The 24,059-nt window shown below is 39.4% G+C and overlaps 2 protein-coding genes across 2 annotated transcripts; both read right to left on the bottom strand.

Moving 5' to 3' along the window:
* Positions 1 to 1,028: 1,028 nt before the first annotated feature.
* LOC146475570 (vitellogenin receptor Yl-like) lies at positions 1,029 to 19,669 on the bottom strand. The gene is made up of 6 exons (XM_085115989.1): positions 19,379 to 19,669; positions 15,338 to 15,635; positions 13,730 to 14,127; positions 13,432 to 13,578; positions 12,145 to 12,272; positions 1,029 to 1,981 (listed from the first exon to the last, which is right to left on the bottom strand). The coding sequence occupies exons 1-6, from the start codon at positions 19,446 to 19,448 to the stop codon at positions 1,877 to 1,879; spliced, it is 1,146 nt and encodes a 381-aa protein (XP_084972115.1). The 5' UTR covers positions 19,449 to 19,669; the 3' UTR covers positions 1,029 to 1,876.
* Positions 8,058 to 10,827, bottom strand: LOC146475571 (uncharacterized). The gene has a single exon (XM_085115979.1). It carries the CDS (start codon positions 9,822 to 9,824, stop codon positions 8,058 to 8,060), a length of 1,767 nt encoding a protein of 588 aa, XP_084972105.1. The 5' UTR covers positions 9,825 to 10,827.
* Positions 19,670 to 24,059: the final 4,390 nt, after the last annotated feature.

The raw sequence follows: 24,059 nt of genomic DNA on the forward strand, positions 1-24,059 counted from the left end.
AAAAAGGGCTCTGCAGCTTAGAAAGGACCTCAGACATAATTCCGCTGTTTGAGAATAGGCCATTTTACAGTTGTGCTTAGTGACTTGGTCTTGGATGGAAGCGAGGCTGGGGGTGACCTTGTTTTGATACAAACCTCACTACTTTTCATATGTAAACGAAAACTAGTTAGCATAAGAACAGCATGATCTACATATGAAAAGCTATGAGGTTTGTATCCAATCTCGTACCTAGAGTCCTCAGGTTTTTTGGTCAGCGGGAGGGCGCTAGGAGAGTCTCTGGAGAATTCAAAAAATGTAGATTTTTTTGATTGGCTGCTTCGTAACGGCTTGCATTGTTTTACCGCAAAAATCCTGCAGTAATAAAATTCCATACCCCAGAGTCTCTCCTGGCGACCATCCGCTGGCCAAAGAGCCTGAGGACTCCGGGTATGAGATTGGTTTGTGTCAAAACAAGGTCACCCCAGCCTCGTTTACAATCCAAGGCCAGGTCACTTAGCGCAACTGTAAAATGGCCTATTCTCAAACAGCGGAATTATGTCTGAGGTCCTTTCTAAGCCGCGGAGCCCTCTTTCATGCTCGAGCGAGACAAATAAGGGACTGCATTACATGACGCCATATTGGTCAGCGACTGGTAATGCTCTCTCCCACCCCACCTTGCCCGCCATAGTCCGTCAAGTAAGAGTACAGAAGTGTCGCGTAGGAGACGAGAAAGGAGGCGATATTTATATTAAAATTCTAGCTAATTTCACTTGCGTCTTGCCAAAATTCTAATAATTTCCCGAGCCTTTTGCGGCGATGTCAATGTGAAGGGTACAATGAAAATGTTATGTCACTAGCACTTTATATAGCACAAACGATAGACCAGAGAATTAACTTTGAAGAAGCACCTAGCCCTAGCTAGTAGACCTAGCAGGGCATTTGTAAACGGCTCCACAAGAAAAAAAGAGCCGCCCTTTTGGTCATGTTGAAAGGCTCTGCTCGCAGAGTGTTTCGACACGTGGATCAAAACATGAAACAAACAAGATGAATTATCATAAACGAGCAATTCGCAACTTTATTCATCTCTGTTATAATACCAAGTATATAAAACTCTCATAGTCAGCTAAGATTAAGTTATGATAAAAGGTAACATTTGTTTTAGTTTACAAAGGTGCAAACCTGATCAAAGTTATAAAAAGGGGTTTTAATGAACAACATTTCCAAACTCCAAATTTTTTTAATTAAACCTACTTGCAACAATCTGATTTCAAGTGTTGCAGGTGTGCTGCAAACGCAAGCGAACTTTCTATAAATTATAGCCAAATTACCGTTTAGTCACGTTCACCCATGTAAGGTAACGTTTGATCATAGTTAATTGAGGGACTGGTTGTGAAACCTTGCCATGAAAACAATGGTGCTGCAATTTATATTGGAAGGGCCGCGACCCTGCGCATTCCTTTCTTTTAACGTTCACACCACAGTTGAATATCTTAACAAAAACGTTTTTATTGGTCAGTTGCTCCAACACTTTCCAAATTCTATTGTTATTTGTACACAGTCAAGCCAAAAAGGCAAATAAAAACTTATAACAAAGAAGTTTAGCAGGTTTCATAACCATTGCCCTTATTAACTATGGTTTGATTTAACATTTAACTTTTGTCGTATTATATCTACAATTTTTGTCGCGCATGGCTGCGACGTCAAATAACACGTGTAAACCAGCTGAAATTTTTAGCGATATATCGTTGTACGTTTCCTGAGAAATCCTGCAAACTTGCATCAAGTTTCACACATGTATGATTGCAGCGATAAATCGCGCTGAAATCGCCGCTAGTTTACACGACTACAACTTGAGTGCGACAAAAACAGTCGCATGTGTAACTAGGCCTTAATATCGTCAGTTCTGAGGTGGATAGTGATAACTAACTTTAGCATCGCCTCCCACGATCGTTACTCCGCCATGTTGGTCCACGACATTGGTCACGAAAACGTAAACAGGTCGCTGAAATGGAGGAAAAATGTTGCTCAGTGGAAACAGAAAGCAAGGAAAAAAAACCCAAAGAAACAAAAGTGCTACTCTGGGTGTTCTTTTTTTGTTTGTTTGCTTTTGCTTTTAACTATGATAATAATAATAATAATGATGATGATGATGATGATGATGATGGTGATGGTAATGATGACGATGATGATGATAATGATGATGATGACGATAATGATGGTGATGGTGATGATGATGATAATGATGATGATGATAATGATGATGATGATGATAATGATGATGATGGTGATGATAATGATGATGATGATGATGATGATGATGATGATGATGATGGTGGTGATGATGATGATGGTGGTGATGATGATGATGATGATGATAATGATGATGATGATGATGATGATGATGATCGTTTCCCAAAATTTCAGTTCCCGATTTTAAAAACTCGAAAATAATGTGAACCATCGCGCAAATCCTTCCACAACTATGTCTCCATGTAGTGTTATGAAGGGCAATGCAAAAAATTACATTTTCCCTTTTTTATGCCAAAAACGGCTTAAACTGGATGGTTTATTTTCAAAAGTGTTTCTTTTAAAAGGAACAGCTATGAAAAGGCCCACTTGTTCCTATAACAGTATTGAGAGATGTTGTCCTTAAAATTTTTATCAGTAAAAAGAAAAAGGTTAACCCAACGCGATCTTGTTCCATGATACAAAAGTGAGGGTTGTCTCCGGTGTGTCCGTTGTACCCGATTAAGTTACAAAATTGGGCAGATCAGATCTATTTAAGTAAGACACATATTAGAAACACAAAAAGGAAAGAACTCACGATCAATGAAAAACACCAAAACGGAATATCAACTAAAACAAGCTCCAAGTACTGTTCCCCGCTGTTTCCGCCGTATCCGTCATACTTAAGAAATCATTGGATTTCCAGTCAAAACGCAGTAGTCAAACGATCTCAAGTATAATGGGGATCAGCAAAACGGAATATCAACTTAAACAAGCCCCAAGTACTGTTCCCCGCTGTTTCCGCTGTATCCGTCACACTTAATAAATAATTGGATTTCCAAACTCAGTAGTCAAAATATCTCAAGTATAATGGGGATAGCGGATAGAACGGGGACAGAACTTGCAGTAAAACAGATCTGCTTCAAGGAATATAAAATAAATCTAAAGTTCAATGGAGATCACGGAGACGGCGGGGACAGAACTTACAGTAGATCAAAACTGCATAAAGAAATATATTGTTACTACTACTACTACTACTACTATTACTACTACTACTACTAATAATAATAATAATAATAATAATAAAAATAATAATGATAATAATAATAATAATAGTAATAATAATAATAATTTACTATTATTATTATAATTATTATTATTATTATTATTATTATTATTATTATTATTATTATTATTATTATTATTAGTAGTAGTAGTAGTAGTAGTAGTAATATATTTCTTTTATGCAGTTTTGATCTACTGTAAGTTCTGTCCCCGCCGTCTCCGTGATCTCCATTGAACTTTAGATCTATTTTATATTCCTTGAAGCAGATCTGTTGTACTGCAAGTTCTTTCCCCGTTCTATCCGCTATCCCCATTATACTTGAGATATTTTGACTACTGAGTTTGGAAATCCAATTATTTATTAAGTGTGACGGATACAGCGGAAACAGCGGGGAACAGTACTTGGGGCTTGTTTAAGTTGATATTCCGTTTTGCTGTTTTCTATCCGCTATCCCCATTATACTTGAGATCTTTTGACTACTGAGTTCTGACTGCAAATCCAATTATTTCTTAAGTGTGACGGATACAACGGAAACAGCGGCGAACAATACTTGGAGGTTGTTTAATTTATTGAAGTTATACTTGAGATCTTTTGATCAACGGGATATCACAGAGAATTCACATATTTTCTAAGTGTGACGGATACAGCGGATACAACCAGGATGAATTCTTTTAAGACAGTACTATTGTCTTATGCGATTTCCATTCATTTAAGCGATAATCTGGATAACAAATTAGTTCGTTGATATTTCAAAGTGTCCGTAAGGTTTTCGTTGATTCTGGGATTACTTGTTCACTGCAAAAGTATTCAGATGGCATGCTTTTAAGGCATTGATCATATACCTGCATGTATGTTTTCTCTGCGCTGCAAGGTTCTTTATTGCACGTTTTGCCAAGGCAAAATTATTCCCAATGACATACCAACCAAAGGCCACGCTTTTGTTTGCATTCTAAATAGCTCTTTAAATAATAACGACATTCCTCTTCTGCGATAATGAAGCACCTACTATACAACCTGCTTGAAATTGTTAAACGCTTGCGTTGACTGTACAACTAATGCCTATGACTTGAACACACTTGAAGCACAAAGGAAAAAAAAAGAAATTCTAAAGCCAACTGTGGCAATGCTACATTTGATTAATAACTCATTGTCCTTGTGAATTTTCAACAAAACTATGTTTGTGTTTGACAAAACTAAACGAAGAGAATTCGATTGCACTGGTTACGTAATCACTGTAAATTGTTCGGGCATTTGTCGGCTGGAATTTATCGAAAACAAAGACCACACCGAGGAATTTTAGCAATCTAGCTACCATGCTATAAAAGTAGAGTGCAAAACTAGTTCGTTCTCTTTTCACTCGGTGACAGTCATGGCCACAGCACCAGCGAGGCAGCTCAATAATAAGGTATGTACTAGATCTGATATTCCTTCTTCGTGGCTTTTTCAGTTCTTTTAGTGGACGAATTTTGGAAGTTCAGCCTAAAACGTAACGAATCAGGAATGAAATGGTATATTACTTAGGCCTTTCAACCAGTTATTTGAGAGGCAGTGTTGTTTGTAATAAGCGAAGCCTGAAGATACATTTCCTACAAGATTATTGCGTCAACGTTAGTCACATTCTGTACTGATTCTGGTCTTCTGTTTTCCTTGTATACATTTTAGAGAATCCGAAGTGCCCTGCTTAGCAAGGTCTTGCCAGCTGTCCAAGGGAATTGTTCGCTTCTATCGGCTAAATTGTCGTACAGCAAACATGAGGGAATGTCTTATGATGATCTGTGGCTAAACATATGCCAGAAGCGTGACGAATGTGACGAAAAGATTAAGAAAATGAAAGGGGTAGCATTTTTCTTCTCCTCTGTCGCCGCCCTTGAGAGACGAAATAAAGAAAAGAGGCAAAAGGCAAACAACCAAGAACAAGAGGACGACCAGAACGATGAATTACAAGAAAAGTATTGGCCAGCAATAACCTACTGGATTGCAGTGCAGTCCTCCAACGGCATGCGCGTATCAACAGTACCCTTGCATTCGGCCCTATTGGAAACAGGCATGGAAGTGACAGCTAAAGCCCTGCCAGTCTGCAAAAGAGGAGGTGAAGAGGAATCATGCGCACCGTTATGTACCACGCTGAAAGATCACAACAACCACTTTATACAGACTAAAGTGGACGCGTCTTTTTCCCACGGTCTTCAACTGTTACAAGATCAACTGATAGAGGAGCCCTTGGAGTCACTTCACGCAAGTGAGCGTGTCGTCAGGTTACAAGTTGTTTGTAGCGTGTTTACTGCAAAGCTGCGAAACAAGTTAATACCCTCTCTTGTCAGTTCTGGCCTCCAATTTGATGTGTTTGGCATAGAAGCATGCGATTTGCCCTCGAACGTCCCAAACGTCACAAAAGCCCTCGCATCGCCGATTGTGGTAGCGATCAATGACATCGAACGAGCCATGGGAAAATTGGGTTACGCTCTGTACAGTGGGGAAGTTTTCAAAAAGGTGAAGAAATCTAAATACACATATCAGCACTGCTGTTCCGTGAAGAAATTCCTTTCTCTGCTGGGAAGCAATGATAAGTTTAAGGACACCATCATCAAGCATCTGAACAAGCTCGTAGAAATCCTTGGCGATAGAGAATGCGAGTTTATGAAGCAGCTGCGTATCAACTACGACTTGATAGAAGTGAATGGAGGATGGTGCTTCTCAATTAGCCAGAGAAAGTTCGTTTTACATCCCTTGAAAGACGCGGACGTTGGCAAAGAGTCTCCCAGGGCGTACATCGAATACGATCACAATAAAACACCAGATCCAGGATACTTCAAAGAAATCTTACAGAATAGCCTCAACGAGCTGGAAATGGCGCACTTTTGCGAATATTACATTCGACTCCTCAACTGCCGCATTAAACAGCACAAGGAAAAGGTCATGTGCCTCATAGGAGAGCCTAACAGCGGCAAGACAAGCCTTTTCACCCCAATCACTCGCCTTATCCCAGCAAGATACATTGCAATGATAAGCAAGCAAAAAGCGTTTAACAAGAGCTTAGTCGATGAAAATACTCAGATCATTTTCCTGGACGAGGCGCACACAAAATTGATGGATCCAGACGATTGGAAAATTTTAACCCAAGGAGGACTAACTGCACACGACCGCAAGTACAAGACTTCGAGTCTAGCCATGATAAGGTGCCCAATGTTCATTACCTGTCAGAAGGACATGGATTTCGGCGTGGAGCACAACAACGCCATGGACGTCCGTTTAAGGAAGTTTTTCTTTAAAAGCCTGACTTCGCCGCGTGTAGCAGGCGTACAAGAATTCTTGAGAGAAAATGCAATGGACTGCATTGCCTGGGCATGTGGCCTTGCACGCACTCCAGAAGATGAGTTACCCCCTCCCATGCCGCGGACCAGTTCAGAGCAAGACGACTTGGGTGAAGAAGAAAAGGAGCGAATTAGAAACATCGAACTGGACGAAAGCGAAAGCGAAAGCGAGCAAGAAGAAAGTGAACAAGCGGAACCGAACACGGTCATAGAAGACAGCGAATTAGAGTGCGAGAGCGAAGACGGAGGCACTGGTTCTACCTATCTGCAACAATGGGAGGAGAGTCTGGAGAACATTGCACGTCTGCGAGAACGACAGCCTTGCAACAGTCTCAAGGAGAGGCAACTCGGTCTACTCGCCGCTGGAGTAAAACGCAACGTTGAAGAACGGGAAAGCCTGGAAGAGCGTGCACGAATGCGTGTGCTACAAGAAACAAGGGAACGCTGGATCCTGCTGGGGATGATAAGACAAGAAGATGCGCACTTGCTAGAGACAGTGGAAGGCCCGTACCATCCGAGAATCGAACGTTCTAGGGACGAGTACTTCGCGAAAAAGAAAGAGGAATAACGGAAGATGTTGGAGGAGAAAGCAGCTAAATACTTCGAGAACGAATGGGTGTGGGAGAAGGAGAAGGAACTTCGACAGCTGCAAGAGCAGGAGGAGACAGCAACGGACGTGGAGGTCAAACGCGCTTTGCAGTACATGATCGGAGTCACGGTGGAGGCGCTTAAGTTGCACTTCAAGCGGGACGATCTACCAGGCCTCAGCAAATTGGTCGTCGCGGAAAGAACGAAAAGAGCAATGGACATGAAGTGGCTGTCCAGTCAACAGGCCCAACGAGTCACAAGTGTATGGGCGCCTATGCCTTATCCGTTTGATGGGTACGAATCCGATGAGCAAGACATTTTCATCACTCCCCAGTCACCGAGATCGACGTCAAGGGGAACGAGCAGCCAGCCTGTGCAAGGACGCAATTCCAGGAAACGGCCAGCCCAGACAAGTACTCCCGTTTCAAAGAAGGGAAGGATAACCCACTTCTTCAGGCCGAGTCAGCAGTGACATTCTAGTAGAACGAGTAGTAAGAACTAGTAAGAACTAGTAGAACTAGTAAGAGTAAATTGGCCACTGTCAGTCAAATGCTAGTACATTAAATGAATTCAATTTCTTTGAAATGATAAAATAATAAATGCCATAACTTGAGTTTCTGTGTATATGCCTTATACTGCACAGAAAAGACGAAGTGAGCAGTTCAAATTTCCACGTTGTCAGAAATGGTAGTTGAATAAAGTTAGCATTTTGTGTCACAAATTGATGTTACGGTTTGATGTGATGCCGTTTTAACCTACACACTGTATTTTGTCTCTTTCCTATTTCCTACCATGTGTTAAAGCATGCACACACGTTTATCGTTCTATGATTTAAAAAGAGTTCAGTGTTTGCCCCTCGTGAAATTGGAATTCCGAGTCCTTAACGTTTATTGGTAGGGCAACTTAGAAAGTGATCCTCCAAATCTTCGCGCTGCACGGCTCAGCAGAGAGTTGGCTGTTCGTCCCTTTTGAAAACGTAATTCGGGATCTCTGAGAATCGCTTTCCATTGACCGTAGCCGTATCGCTTAATGCCTGCTTTTAGATAACTATCTTCCTCGGGGGTGAACATCAAACTCTTTTTTCTCGCGGAGAATTCCGTCACTTTGAACGCATTTTCCCGCTTTAGTCTCGGGACGCCTGCAAGACGCCCTGGCGGTGTTTCTGCGATCGTTTCGCCCTCGTCGTTTGAAGACGTATCAGTTTTTGTACCGTTTTGCTCTGGTGAAGACGTCGACTTGTCTGAAAGCCTCGAGCGCACGTCCATTTCTAGCTCCGAACCCTTGTCCCCATGCAGTCGTTCCAAAAATTCGTGCGCCTTGCTTGCAACCTCGCGCGATCGCTGCTTTTGATAGTGGACCCTTGCAACGACGGAGCTGTGTTTCTGGTCTTCGGAGATCGTATTTTGCGCGCTGCTGCTAAGATTTCTGCAACTTGCGGTCTCGACTATTTGGCGATAGCGAGTCGGGTGAACATACTTGCCTGTTGCATCGAAGACCAATTTACTCATTAGTTCTCCTAGCTTGTTATGTTGTCCCCCATTTCTCGTTACTAGTACATAATCGCAGTTAGGCTTGAGAAGAGGGCGAATGTGGTTGATGTAGCCATCTAACACTTGCATGCTGGTGTCAGTCAGGAAAAGAGAATCGAAGCCATATTTTCCCGCTGTCTTGAACATTTTCTGATCTATAAATCCACCGTTGGTCTTGGCTTTGTTCACCATTTCCACGGTTAAATACTGATATGTCATCGGACGCGAGCCTTTCACCTTTATGAACAAGTACACGGCTAGAAATTTAGTAGCAAATGACAAATCGAGTGGCAAAACAGTACCCGGTTTGTCCTTGCATGATTTCAGCACGCTCTCGTAGCGCGGCAAGTAACGCCCCACCACTTCCAAAAGCTCTTCAAGCGTGGCCCAGTGTCCCTTGGCTTCTAAGGCGTCGATGTCCAGTTCGCTGGTCCACTGCAATCGCATCATTTTGGAAACGGTTTTGCGCACCTTCTTCAAGTACATTTCTGTCGAAGTCAACCCTCTTGATACCGATTCCGATGCTCCATTCACTTTTCGATAATCCCCCAATTCTGCAATGGCGTCTAAGTAGCCTATGCGTCCTGCGTGTCCGAGTTTCCAATCATCCTGCATGGTGTCAACAAACTTGAAAAGGAGATTAGGCGAACATAAACTAAAGTCGACAACGTCCAACGTGAGCTCTTCTTCGTCTTCGCAACAAAATTTGAGAAACTTTAAGCACTTGCTGACAATTTGCTGTGCTTGTCGATCACTTTTACAGCCCCCGCCACTGCCAGTGAGCCATGACAAAAAATTCTTAGCAATGTCGCTTGTCGTGTCAAAAGAGGCAACTGTCCTGATTTTACGCGAAATCTTCTCATTGGCTTCATTTTTGTTTTCTTGATCGTGAAGCGATTTAACTTGAGCGCTGTCTGGCTTCTCGTCGAAATAATAGTACCAACGGTGTTTGTTCTTTACGTGTTTTCTGCAGCCTCTTTGCGTAGTAAATCCATCGTGATTACAGGATTGCACTGGACAATGAAAAAGGCCATCACAATCGTCTTCTTCTAAGTGAAGCCTCTTGGGTTTAGGCGATGCATTTGGCAATTTTGACCAGTTGACCTCCTCTCCGCGTTTGCTCATCTTAAACACCAACTTCAACTGTTTCTCAAGAGACAAACCTGCTCATACTAGCCGACTTGCAAATAATTCCCCAAGAGACACTACGCCAATGAGATATTATTCGTAATATCATCTCGGCCCACACTTGATCAATTTTGTCCCTTGCCGCATTGTCACTTTTGTATTTGGTACACGCATGATGAAAAGGAACAAAGAGACAAGTCTGAACTTACACGGGCTTGCCCAAACGCCATTAAACATGTGGCATATCAGATTTGTTTGCGATAGGACATGCTTGGGCAAGCCACTATCCAAACGGGTTTCCAAAATGTGATAAACAGACAAAAGGGGTGTGCAAATAGATTGACAGACTTGAAAAACAACAACGGAACTAGCACCGTTCCGGATAAACTCCCATCTTGCAAATAAAGAACAACTTGATTAGGAACATTTTTGTTCCTTTGTGGCATGAATAAGAACGATTTGAACTGTAAGGGAACGACACGCTCCGAACAGCTTATCATAGAGGAGCCATCAGGAACAATTGTTCCTTTCTGTACAGACAGTTAACAGGAACATAGTGTTCCTTACTGTGTTAAGTGAGCAGCTACATTGGGAACCTTTGTTCTCCTTTCATCCAAAAGGAACAGATCAGAAATCGGAACCGTTGAAAGAGGAACTTTTGTTCCTAAAAGGATAAAAAAGGAACCATCTCTTCCTTTTGACTAACATAAAAAGGAACTTTGTGTTCCAGTTTGCTACAAAAGGAACCTCTTGTTCCGAATTTTGTGGCCTTGGTTCCCATTGTGGAATGCGTGTGGAGACAAAGTTCCTTTATGCGCATTCTTAGTTTGTACCTAAAGCAATTTAAGGAACAAAAGACAAAACCGCGCGGAACACTTGACTTTTAAGAAACCCATTATTACTCGTGTCTCGCCACTTAAAACTCGAATTAGAAAATGTTCATTGGTAGAAAATGGCCCACCATGACTCAGAACAAAAATTCAATGAAAAACTTCGTGTTTAAAGCTAAAAATAGTGCTGTCATTACTTTTGGGGAATGTATATGATGATGATGATGATGATAGGAATTTCCTGAGTGGCAAATCCTAAGAGTGGTTCTTGATTGACTGTTACCTCGTCGAATTGGAATTCCAAAAATGGTGTTCTTTGTGGAGTGAGGAAAACCAGATACTACGAGGAGAAACCCTCGTGGCAGGGACGAGAACTAACAACAACCTCAACACACATATGGCTTCAACTCTGGGACTCGAACTCGGCCGCCCTATCGTCAACATCGCCATCGCTTTTATTTTGCACAGATGGTTACAGTGCAACGAACTCAACCGGGGCCACCGAAAAAACCGACACTTTGAAATTTAAAGAAATGTTCTCGTTTTTGATTGGTTTACAAGCTACCAAAACCAGACTCCTTCGTATACCTACAGCATTTTCGTTGTGCGGTTCCTTGCTTATAGTTTGCTTTTATGTTTTGGACCGTAGATCTTTTTAGATCCGATATGCTGTACCTTTTAACATGGTTTGGCCATGTACCTGTGAAGGAAAGTTTTGCTTTTCTCATTTAACTTAACGACAGCGACATGATATTTCAGTTCTTTTGTTCATTGTTCGTAGTCACGCGCTATGACGTGGACGGATGTCTGAATTTGGGACCATCCAAAATCGGCTACCACGTGCATTTGGTAGAACACTCGACTCGCGTTGGTGGTCTACTTTTTGCTGTGCTACACCGTGCTGACGAGAGCCAACCAGCTCGAAACAGCTGTCCACGGTTGCCGCATTCTGTTGATTCTCGGTTTGGTCTCTATCATGTCGCTGTCGTGTTAAGTTTTCTACGCAGTCCAGCCTTGCATAAATTTGATTCCTTTGTTGTGAACGTGACCTGTGTTGGCTGATCAATGTTGGGTGGCCCCGGTTGAGTTCGCTGCACTGTAAAAATCTTGGAGAAAAGTAGAACGGCTCTCTAAACCATTTAAGAAGCCAGTATCAAAATACAGATGGTAAGAATTAATTCCAAATGCAGCACATTAATACCTTTTCCTAGTCTTCCCAGTATCCACTAGCTGTTGGTTTGTATATCCTGTTTCTATGTATCCACTAATTATTGGCTTGTATATCCTGCCTTTGTATCCACTTATTATTGGTTAATTTAACCTTTAAGTGCGTGTAGATTACTAAAGGTTTCGACATCTGGGTGTGATTATTAAACCATTAATACGGGAAGCACGTTAACCTTCTATTGAGCAAAGGAGCCCTAGTCAGAGGGCGTGTGTTATTATACTAATTAGTTATTGACGGTTTCGCCATGTTGCCATCTCACCTTGACCGATGAATCCTCGCTGTGCTTTCTCGACAAACCATGAAATATGGCGAGCAGAATCATTATGATAGTAAACAATATCATCACTGGTGGAGCGCTTGGATCAGAGGGCTTGGCTGCGCGCTCTCCTTGTAAGGAAAGGAAGGACAGGGGCTCATGAGTGTCATAATCCTTAAAAATGGCTGGGTTTTAAGTTTTGTAATTTTTAAGAATTCTTCTCAGTACCCCAAAAAATAGATTGCACGGAAAAAGTAAGGACCGTTCATGTTTTTGGAGATGGGGGGAAGGGGGTGGTAGGATTCGGGGGAGTGTCGTATGGTTTTTGTTTGCATACGTGCTCACAGAAGGCCTCGTCGCATAAAAAACTTTTCGTTTTGATATAAAAATTATCAAAAACATGGAAACATATAGACTGGGCCTGTATGCCTAAACACCTTCAGACTTCAGGAAATAAATAGTATGTTCGCAAAAGCCCACAAGTTCACGTACTATTGCTCTGAGGAACGAGTATAGTTCCTCATTGACGGTCGCTCAAAAGCCGCTAATCTATGATTAAAAATTCGCCAAGGTTTTCATCTAGGTCATTAATTAAAAAAAAGCTGATCTTAAACTAGTGGTAAATTAATTAAGGTCCGAGGAACGAAATTTTTTGAAGCATCGCCATTAGTTTGTAATAGGCCTTATCACGGTTTTCGACGCCATTTTGACGAGTAGGCAAACACGTCTGAAATAACAGTGTTTGTATGGGAATCCGATGTCAAATAATTTTCATAAAACATCGCTTCTGAAAAAAATCATGAATTGGAAACTTTTGGAACTGGGGAAAGGATTTTAAGAAAAAAATTGGAGGGATGTAGCTGTGCCAGAAAACGCCCAGTCGTGTTTTGAACTTTCCATACATTTCCCTGTATTTTTTTCCCGCGAACTATTTTTAGTAGCAGTTCACGGCTGGTTCGCTATACAGACAAATGTATGGAAAGTTCAAAACTCGACTGGGCGCTTTCTGGCACAGCTACATTCCTCCAATTTTTTTTCTTAAAATCGCTTTCCTAGTGCCAAAAGTTTCCAATTCATTAATTTTTCAGAAGCGCTGTTTTTTGAAAATTATTTGACATCGGATTTCCATACAAACACTGTTATTTCACACGTGTTTGCCTACTCGTCAAAATGGCGTCGAAAACCGTGATAAGGCCTATAGTTACTCGAATCAAAGTTCACGTTAGCCCAGGATTAGCTTAATCGGGCTTTGAACAACTAGGCCCTGATAAGTAGGTGAACACAAGTTACCTTGGAGTATTTTATTCCCGCCTGTCTTCCTTTTTTTGTTCATCTCAGATGAGTGATGAGTGAATTCCTCTTTACAGAAACATTTCTGCTTTGAAAGAAGCGGCAAATGCACACAGCCACCATTGTTGTTTTTACAAGGATTAGTCCCTATAGAGGAAACACAAATCGTAGGCATATATGGATTTTCATTTTTACTCGAATTTGGGCTTGGAAATTGGACTCCTTACCCCCCCCCCCCCCCCCCCCGTCCTGTTTAGGGCCCTCTAATGTGTTTTACAATTGCAAACAAGTTTCCTACCTGAATGTCCCACCCATGGATGAAGAATCTTCAATCCCACTGGCTTGTCTACACCATCAACAAGCACCTCTTCTCCGCCCCCGTCATTTTTGCGGATGCGCAAGATGGCGTTCTTTCCCCAGTCACTCCAATAAATAAAGCCTTTATGTACATCCAAACTGAATGGTTGATAACCCGTACGGTTGAATATAACTGTACGATCTAATCCGTCCGGCGAGACAGCCTCTATTATCCCGTGGTTATTTGCGTCGGTGCCTGCCAAGTACAACATTTCGTTCGACACGTCGAATGCAAGGGCGTTTGGGGTGTAGATTCCATTGCTAATGAATGCTTTCTTATCAAAGCCGTCAAGTCTCGCCCGGCTAATGAAGAGCCCCTTAGGCGTCCAGGATATATTGCTGTTGAAACAATAGACCGTATTCGTATTCTCGGTATTGAACTGGAACTAGCTTGCACACGAGGCTTATGCGGGGGAATCTTTTCACATGCAAATAGTTTTTGTAATATATTCCCCTGCAAGAGCCTCCATTGTAAGCTCGATCCAGTTCAATACCGAGAATACGAATATGGTCTATTACGGTGTTTAATGCTCACAAAACGATATCACAGTGTCTCCTAATACAGACGTATTTTTGCACTGCTTATGGCTGTGTGGGAAGAGCAGATCTTAGCAAGTGTTATTGGAATCCAAAAAGAAAATTGCGATAACTTCACATTTTTCCGACACAATGACGCAACAATAATTCGAAAAGATTTAAAATACACTAAATGACATTTCTGTTCCAAAAGCTTTATTCTTAATGGAAAATGTTTGGTTACCCCTAATTTTCTTCATGAATTCCAATAACACTTTCTAAAATCTGCTTTTCCCACATAGTCATGACTCGTGCACAAATACCTTTTGAATTACTTAGCACCCTCCTTATAGAGCGGTTTCCAATTGAGTCAGTCAGTAAAACCAAAACCAAAATAATTACTCTGGCCAATCGCAACAGATGTAGACAACACAACGAGCCAATCAGAATTCGAAGCAAATACATGCAATTGGCGCCAAGCGCGGGAAAAACGCGTGCGGCCAAAACACGATTGGTTTTGGTTTGGATTCGTATTGGTTGAGAAAGTGGCACGAGTTTTGTAATCACAGAGCGTGGTAATGGAAAACCAAAGCAAACGCGAAATTACTTTCGACACTCGATTGAAAACCGCTCTATATGAAACACAAATTATTCGGAAAATCTGTAGTTGCACAAAACGTATACGTAGTAACAAAAGAAAGCACCGTCCTTAGTTGGCAGTACAACAAACAACCTCTGCCATATTGCTTTCTCTGCATAATGAGACACTTCACCGCGAAGGTCGGTTCGAATTCAAAATCGTCTGTTTACATGACTGGAAATTGTTACGCTAACGCTAGCCTACGTACCAGTCGCTCGAAAGGGGAGGAAAGGGGGGCTTAGTCAAAGGCGCGAACCGGAGAGCACAACCCACTGCCTCCCCCCCCCCCCCCCCCGTTTCTAGAACCGCTTACGCTTAGTATTTTGTTTCTATTTCAGTCGCACGTGTTAAAGCGTCAGAATAATTCGAATGAAAAAAATTTCTCTCACTTACCGTTCATACCACTCAAAACCCGGCGCTAAAAGAGCCAGTTTGTCCTCATCATCTTTCGAATCTCCTAAGTAAGCCCCCAAAACCACATTGTTTACAGCCAAGCTATCGGCATCAATCCCAATGGACATGTCTTCGCTGACGCCGTTATGTAAACAAGGCCAGATTTTCCCTTTCTTGTCTAGCTCAATGTCCAGTGTCGGGAAATTTGAGACCTTCCCCTGTTTCACTATGACTCCTACGTCGTGCAGGTCAACTGTATGTAATATACCTTCTGCTTCAAACACTAACATAGATGAACCTGCAGTTGATAAAACGTTGCTTTTTCAAATAGACTAAAGCCAGCTGGTTTTCCTATGTCCGGAAAATCGCAGACGATCAAGGGTTTCACTCTTCCCGACCGTCCCAGATTTTACCGACTCCAGGAAGATAATTCAAGAAAAATCGGGAGTGTTTTGATTTTACCCGACGCGACCCGGATTTCTACGATGGTCGGCGACTTTTCCCGACATATGAAAACATAAATGTTGTGTGTAACCTCAAAAATTGCGAACTTTTTATGGCCAACAATGTTAACCAGTAACGACATAATCTCGTACCCAGGTCTCAGTCACTGCAGGTTTGCCTGACCGTGGGAGATCAGAGCACGAGATCTTTTGCTGCTGCCAACGAACAGTCAAGTTACCTTTGAACAAACAGTCCTTACAGGAAATAACCCATTTTACAATTGTGTGCTTAGTGACTTGGCCTTGGATTGGAAGCGAGGCTGGGGTTGACCTTGTTTTGATACAGACCTGACTGCTTTTCATATGTAAATGCAACTAGATAGCATTAGAACAGCATGATCTACATATGAAAAGCAATGAGGTTTGTATCAAAACAAGGTCACCCCCAGCCTCTCTTCCAATCCAATGCCAGGTCACTTAGCACACAACTGTAAAATGGCTTATTGATTTGGATAAAATACTTTCCTACACTTTCTCTTTTACCAGGGGCACCCAATGAGAACATTAAACCCGCTCACTCCCGAGAGTGCCATATGGCACAAGAAGTCATTACTTACTCAATATTGGGTCAATTTGTTTGAAATTTGTACACCAAACAGATCTTGGTGAAACGTTTTTCCTATCACACTTTTAATACCAAGCGAGTCAACAAGAAACTACTCTATACCAGGCTCCTGACTATACTGAGATCTGCAAATTAAGCTATAGTTTAGGGGTATACACAACACACACGAGGAATGACATGTTGTTTTAAGTTTTTTTTAAATTTTTTTTGTTTTTGGTACTTTTCAATCTAATCGGTTACTTCCTTTGTGTTTGCAAGAATGATATAAAACCTTTCAATAAAATTGGTATGTTACATTAAATGTAAATGGGTTCAGAGTTGTCGTTTTCCAAAACTATGGCATTTCCCATGGGAGTGAAAGGCTTCAGCAAGACGCAAAAGTTCTCTCCTGTGTTCCAAGATTGTTTTGTTTCCTTTCAAAGCCATAATCACATAAGCTAAAACAATATGATTTGTTCGGACAGAAACGGATACTTTAGCTGAAAATAAAGGCCACAGAAACCTCATTCCTCAAATTGACAAGCTGTTGTGGGTTTTATGAAAATGCGAACTGACCTTTATATTTCGCATTTTTATCGAGATATTTGCCCTTCCCAAAACGAAAGGAATTAGTTTTCCAGTATTATGGAAACTTTAGATCTTCTTTTATCTCAGTCTTTGAGGTGATTAAGGACAATGTCTACTTTTGTTACTGCGCATACGTTCTGCGCATCTCGAAATACTCGGGTTTCCTATGAGTGGTGCCTACTAATACAGGGATATTTTTGCACGGTTTAAAACTATGTGGAAAAAGCAGAAATTAGAAAGTGTCCTTAGTATCCAAAAAGAAAATTGGGGTAACCATGCATTTTTCAGAGATAATAAAGCTTCAATTTGGAAAAATTAAAGCGATACATTGCTTTTACTGCTATTTAGAATAATTGTTGCTTATTTTCTCTAAAAAATGCATGGTTACCCCCAATTTTCTTTATGGATTCCATTAGCCCTTGCTAAGATCTGCTTTTCCAGTATAGCCATAAACCGCGCAAAAATACTTCGGTATTAGTAGACACCGTCCTTAAGGCCATTCGAAAAGATATTCAAATTAACCTTTGGGTTTATTATTCTTCGTATGTAATTAGTTTTCTGAGTCTTTTTAGAGCAGTATTTAAAGTGCTACTATGATGAAATTCGCGTCTTTTCAATCTAAGCGATTTTAAAACATGAACAAGTAATATGTACGAGAAAAAGCATACTGTTTACTATTTTCAAATATCTCTTTTTGTTCCAGAGATATTCAAGTTTTTAAAATATGCAAATTAGCCAAATGATGACGTCATAAACTCAACCGAATTTTGATCAAATATTATAAAAAAAGATATCTCAGCCAATTTGTATCAGAAATGCTTGATTCTTTGCAGTGACATTGTTCTAGGTGTGCTTCACAATATGAGGTTACCAGTTTTGTTACCATGGCAACATACTGGGTTCCAGTCCTCCCTGATGCTTAAGGCTTTGCTGGCCACCTTTGGCATTCCATTTTGATATGTGCCAATGGTGCCTCATCTGCATGATCCAGCAAGCGTATAAATATGTTAGGGCGAGTTAGTGGCCTTGTTAAATGTTTTTCAAGCTAAAAATCACTAAAGTATTGAAATCAGGTTGGAGGGGACTGGAAAAGAGTGGGTTGCCATGGGAACCGAGTTTTTTACAGCCGTGGGTGTATTACCTTTAGAACTATTAGCCTGCCAGGTTTGAATGGTCTCTGCTGTAAATTGACTGAGATAGCTCTATTTATATACTTGATGTTATATTGAGTTGAGAATATGACGTCATCGGTCCTCTCATTTACATATTTTACACATTTTTCAAACTTAAATATCTCCGGAACCAATGAAGATATTTAGAAACGGTTAACGGCGTTTTTAATCTTTTCTAGAATTCTATGTGATAAACCTTAAAATTCAAGAAGTAAAAATTTGATCATAGTAGCACTTTATTAGAAAATGATGCAATAACTTTAGGTCATTGGACGTACGCGAGATCGAAGGCAAGCGGTCAGGAACTGTTTACAACACACCACGCGAATTTGCGTGATTTTTCTGCCAGTCACGTGATGTCGTTTCCCAGGAGGACGCGCGCGCTTGGCTTGAGGCATAAATATTACAGGTTTATAAACGATGAAGAATCGTGTTGATTTTCTATAAAAAATAACTTCAATCTCTTGTCTTTGATATAAAATCGTTATACTTTTGTTAAAGAAAGCACTAATATTAACAGGAAGCGAAACTGTGGCTTTAATATGGCCGCCTAATGTCTAAACACGTGTTGAAAGTTTGGATCAACCGCTATCACTTCTGCAAGTAAAGCACAATCTTACTCATTTTATTTTTCAAGGAATTATCCCTTACTCACATATTAATTTTGTGGTTAATCAAGACAACTTTAAGTAAAAAGTGATAGAACAAGCTGTACGCACACTTGTGAAGACTACTAGCTTTTAACAAACCGAACGACTATCGCATCGGGATAACTGTGGCGACAACAAGTTTGAATACATGTATTGTCACGGCAAATTTGCTGTATTTTGGTACAAAAATGCTGAAGTATTTGTCAAAGAACCTCTTCCCTAACATGAAATTGCTCTTAGAACACCAGGACGAAAATGTTAAAGGATTTCTCAGAGGAAGAACGGGATATCAGGTTTAAGCGACTTCACTAAATTACAAATACATGCATATACATACACAGGAAAAACTTGAAAAATTGGCCAATTTTTCCAAGTTGCAATCCATTTCCATCCTAGCTATCCGCCAAACATGATATATACTAGTTTCGGTGCACTAGTTTGGTTATTGTTAACAAAACTGGACCATTGTCTTAACGATTCCATCGATTCAAATATGTTTTTTGGCGATTCAAAGTACCACAAAAAATCGGTGACCTCTTTAATTTACTTCATATTAGATCTACCCGACCTTTGTAAACATTTACCTGACTGAACGAAGAAAGCCACGAGTAAAGTTGAAACGCTGAGTAAATGGAAAGCTACTCTTGTCCGCATGTTGTCCCCGTCCTAACAGATTTCCGGCTGGCTAGTCAAGGCTGCAAAATTTGCTATTTTTCAGAACTGATACAACGCCTTTCACACTGTGAAATTGTAAACCCTCAATTTCCCTTAACTGCAGTGCCGTGAAGTCCTGCCGATCGCTGGTATTTCGAATGTTAACTCTTAAATAGCTAAAAGAGCGTCTGCGACTGAAGTTAACTCGGCCTCAAGTAGTCGAATATTTATAAACTGATTAGCAAGTACGATTCTATTGTTTCGCAAATATAAATCAATCAATAATAACATATATTATTATTCTATTGTGACAGACATCAAACGTACAACGCGATTGTCTTGTTTCCAACACATGATGTCATTTTCGTGCATAATAATATTCTCTGTCTGCAGAAAATCCAAAGAATGACACTACTCGATAGCTGCTATTTGAATTGTCATAATAATTTTTTTTTCCACTATTTTTAGTAACTTTCAATTGAATGGTCACACTTTAGGTTTCCACAACACATTCAACTTTAGCAAGCAAGGCTAAAGAAAAACATTTTTAGTAACTTTCAATTGAATGGTCACACTTTAGGTTTCCACTACAGATTCAACTTTAGCAAGCAGGGCTAAAGAAAACTATTTTTAGTAACTTTAGATTGAATGGTCACACTTTAGATTTCCATTACAGATTCAACTTTAACAAACAGGGCTGAAGAAAACTATTTTTAGTAACTTTAGATTGAATGGTCACACTTTAGATTTCCATTACAGATTCAACTTTAGCAAGCAGGGCTGAAGAAAACTATTTTTAGTAACTTTCAATTGAATGGTCACACTTTAGATTTCCACTACAGATTCAATTTTAGCAAGCAGGGCTAAAGAAAACTATTTTTAGTAACTTTAGATTGAATGGTCACACTTTAGGTTTCCACAACACATTCAACTTTAGCAAGCAAGGCTAAAGAAAACTATTTTTAGTAACTTTAGATTGAATGGTCACACTTTAGATTTCCACAACAGATTCAACTTTAGCAAGCAGGGCTAAAGAAAACTATTTTTAGTAACTTTAGATTCAATGGTCACACTTTAGATTTCCATTACAGATTCAACTTTAGCAAGCAGGGCTAAAGAAAACTATTTTTAGTGACTTTAGATTCAATGGTCACACTTTAGATTTCCATTACAGATTCAACTTTACCAAGCAGGGCTAAAGAAAACTATTTTTAGTAACTTTAGATTGAATGGTCACACTTTAGGTTTCCATTACAGATTCAACTTTAGGAAGCAGGGCTAAAGAAAACTATTTTTAGTAACTTTAGATTGAATGGTCACACTTTAGGTTTCCACAACACATTCAACTTTAGCAAGCAGGGCTAAAGAAAACTATTTTTAGTAACTTTAGATTCAATGGTCACACTTTAGATTTCCACAACAGATTCAACTTTAGGAAGCAGGGCTAAAGAAAACTATTTTTAGTAACTTTCAATTGAATGGTCACACTTTAGGTTTCCACAACAGATTCAACTTTAGCAAGCAGGGCTAAAGAAAAATATTTTTAGTAACTTTAGATTGAATGGTCACACTTTAGGTTTCCACTACAGATTCAACTTTAGCAAGCAGGGCTAAAGAAAACTATTTTTAGCAACTTTAGATTGAGTGGTCACACTTTAGGTTTCCACTACAGATTCAACTTTAACAAACAGGGCTAAAGAAAACTATTTTTAGTAACTTTAGATTGAATGGTCACACTTTAGATTTCCACTACAGATTCAACTTTAGCAAGCAGGGCTAAAGAAAACTATTTTTAGTAACTTTAGATTGAATGGTCACACTTTAGATTTCCACAACAGATTCAACTTTAACAAACAGGGCTTAAGAAAACTATTTTCAGTAACTTTCAATTGAATGGTCACACTTTAGATTTCCACTACAGATTCAACTTTAGCAAGCAGGGCTAAAGAAAACTATTTTTAGTAACTTTAGATTAAATGGTCACACTTTAGATTTCCACAACAGATTCAACTTTAGCAAGCAGGGCTAAAGAAAACTATTTTTAGTAACTTTAGATTGAATGGTCACACTTTAGATTTCCACAACAGATTCAACTTTAGCAAGCAGGGCTAAAGAAAACTATTTTTAGTAACTTTCAATTGAATGGTCACACTTTAGGTTTCCACAACACATTCAACTTTAGCAAGCAGGGCTAAAGAAAACTATTTTTAGTAACTTTAGATTGAATGGTCACACTTTAGGTTTCCACTACAGATTCAACTTTAGGAGGCAGGGCTATAGAAAACTATTTTTAGTAACTTTAGATTGAATGGTCACACTTTAGGTTTCCACTACAGATTCAACTTTAACAAACAGGGCTAAAGAAAACTATTTTTAGTAACTTTCAATTGAATGGTCACACTTTAGGTTTCCACAACACATTCAACTTTAGCAAGCAGGGCTAAAGAAAACTATTTTTAGTAACTTTAGATTGAATGGTCACACTTTAGGTTTCCACTACAGATTCAACTTTAGCAAGCTGGGCTAAAGAAAACTATTTTTAGCAACTTTAGATTGAGTGGTCACACTTTAGGTTTCCACTACAGATTCAACTTTAACAAACAGGGCTAAAGAAAACTATTTTTAGTAACTTTAGATTGAATGGTCACACTTTAGGTTTCCACTACAGATTCAACTTTAGCAAGCAGGGCTAAAGAAAACTATTTTTAGTAACTTTAGATTGAATGGTCACACTTTAGGTTTCCACTACAGATTCAACTTTAACAAACAGGGCTAAAGAAAACTATTTTTAGTAACTTTAGATTGAATGGTCACCCTTTAGATTTCCACTACAGATTCAACTTTAGCAAGCAGGGCTAAAGAAAACTATTTTTAGTAACTTTAGATTGAATGGTCACACTTTAGATTTCCACAACAGATTCAACTTTAAGAAACAGGGCTTAAGAAAACTATTTTCAGTAACTTTCAATTGAATGGTCACACTTTAGATTTCCACTACAGATTCAACTTTAACAAACAGGGCTAAAGAAAACTATTTTTAGTAACTTTAGATTGAATGGTCACACTTTAGATTTCCACAACAGATTCAACTTTAGGAAGCAGGGCTAAAGAAAACTATTTTTAGTAACTTTAGATTGAATGGTCACACTTTAGGTTTCCACAACAGATTTAACTTGAACAAGCAGGGCTAAAGAAAACTATTTTCAGTAACTTTCAATTGAATGGTCACACTTTAGGTTTCCACAACACATTCAACTTTAACAAGCAGGGCTAAAGAAAACTATTTTTAGTAACTTTCAATTGAATGGTCACACTTTAGGTTTCCACTACAGATTCAACTTTAACAAACAGGGCTAAAGAAAACTATTTTCAGTAACTTTCAATTGAATGGTCACACTTTAGGTTTCCACAACACATTCAACTTTAACAAGCAGGGCTAAAGAAAACTATTTTTAGTAACTTTCAATTGAATGGTCACACTTTAGGTTTCCACTACAGATTCAACTTTAACAAACAGGGCTAAAGAAAACTATTTTTAGTAACTTTCAATTGAATGGTCACACTTTAGGTTTCCACAACACATTCAACTTGAACAAGCAAGGCTAAAGAAAACTATTTTTAGTAACTTTCAATTGAATGGTCACACTTTAGATTTCCACAACAGATTCAAATTGAACAAGCAGGGCTAAAGAAAACTATTTTTAGTAACTTTCAATTGAATGGTCACACTTTAGGTTTCCACAACAGATTTAACTTGAACAAGCAACTGCAAGGCTAAAGAAAACTATTTTCAGTAACTTTCAATTGAATGGTCACACTTTAGGTTTCCACAACACATTCAACTTGAACAAGCAAGGCTAAAGAAAACTATTTATAGTAACTTTCAATTGAATGGTCAAACTTTAGGTTTCCACAACACATTTAACTTTAACAAACAGGGCCAAAGAAAACTATTTTTAGTAACTTTCAATTGAATGGTCACACTTTAGGTTTCCACAACAGATTCAACTTGAACAAGCAAGGCTAAAGAAAACTATTTTTAGTAACTTTCAATTGAATGTTCAAACTTTAGGTTTCCACAACACATTCAACTTTAACAAACAGGGCTAAAGAAAACTATTTTTAGTAACTTTCAATTGAATGGTCACACTTTAGATTTCCACAACAGATTCAAATTGAACAAGCAGGGCTAAAGAAAACTATTTTTAGTAACTTTCAATTGAATGGTCACACTTTAGGTTTCCACAACAGATTTAACTTGAACAAGCAGGGCTAAAGAAAACTATTTTCAGTAACTTTCAATTGAATGGTCACACTTTAGGTTTCCACAACACATTTAACTTTAACAAGCAGGGCTAAAGAAAACTATTTTTAGTAACTTTCAATTGAATGGTCACACTTTAGGTTTCCACAACAGATTTAACTTGAACAAGCAGGGCTAAAGAAAACTATTTTCAGTAACTTTCAATTGAATGGTCACACTTTAGGTTTCCACAACACATTTAACTTTAACAAGCAGGGCTAAAGAAAACTATTTTTAGTAACTTTCAATTGAATGGTCACACTTTAGGTTTCCACAACACATTCAACTTGAACAAGCAGGGCTAAAGA

The sequence above is a fragment of the Pavona decussata genome, unplaced genomic scaffold (assembly GCF_977016875.1).
Source record: "Pavona decussata unplaced genomic scaffold, jaPavDecu1.1 SCAFFOLD_84, whole genome shotgun sequence".
In the NCBI taxonomy this organism is placed as follows: domain Eukaryota; kingdom Metazoa; phylum Cnidaria; class Anthozoa; order Scleractinia; family Agariciidae; genus Pavona; species Pavona decussata.

Excerpts from the sequence above, each read along its gene's own strand:
- LOC146475571 (XM_085115979.1), bottom strand. The coding sequence starts at position 9,824 with ATGAGCAAACGCGGAGAGGAGGTCAACTGGTCAAAATTGCCAAATGCA.
- LOC146475570 (XM_085115989.1), bottom strand. The coding sequence starts at position 19,448 with ATGCGGACAAGAGTAGCTTTCCATTTACTCAGCGTTTCAACTTTACTC. Across the intron at positions 15,636-19,378 it reads GGCTTTCTTCGTTCAGTCAG|GTTCATCTATGTTAGTGTTT; the intron begins GTAAATGTTTAC and ends TATCAACTGCAG. Across the intron at positions 14,128-15,337 it reads GGTTTTGAGTGGTATGAACG|CAATATATCCTGGACGCCTA; the intron begins GTAAGTGAGAGA and ends TTGTTTCAACAG.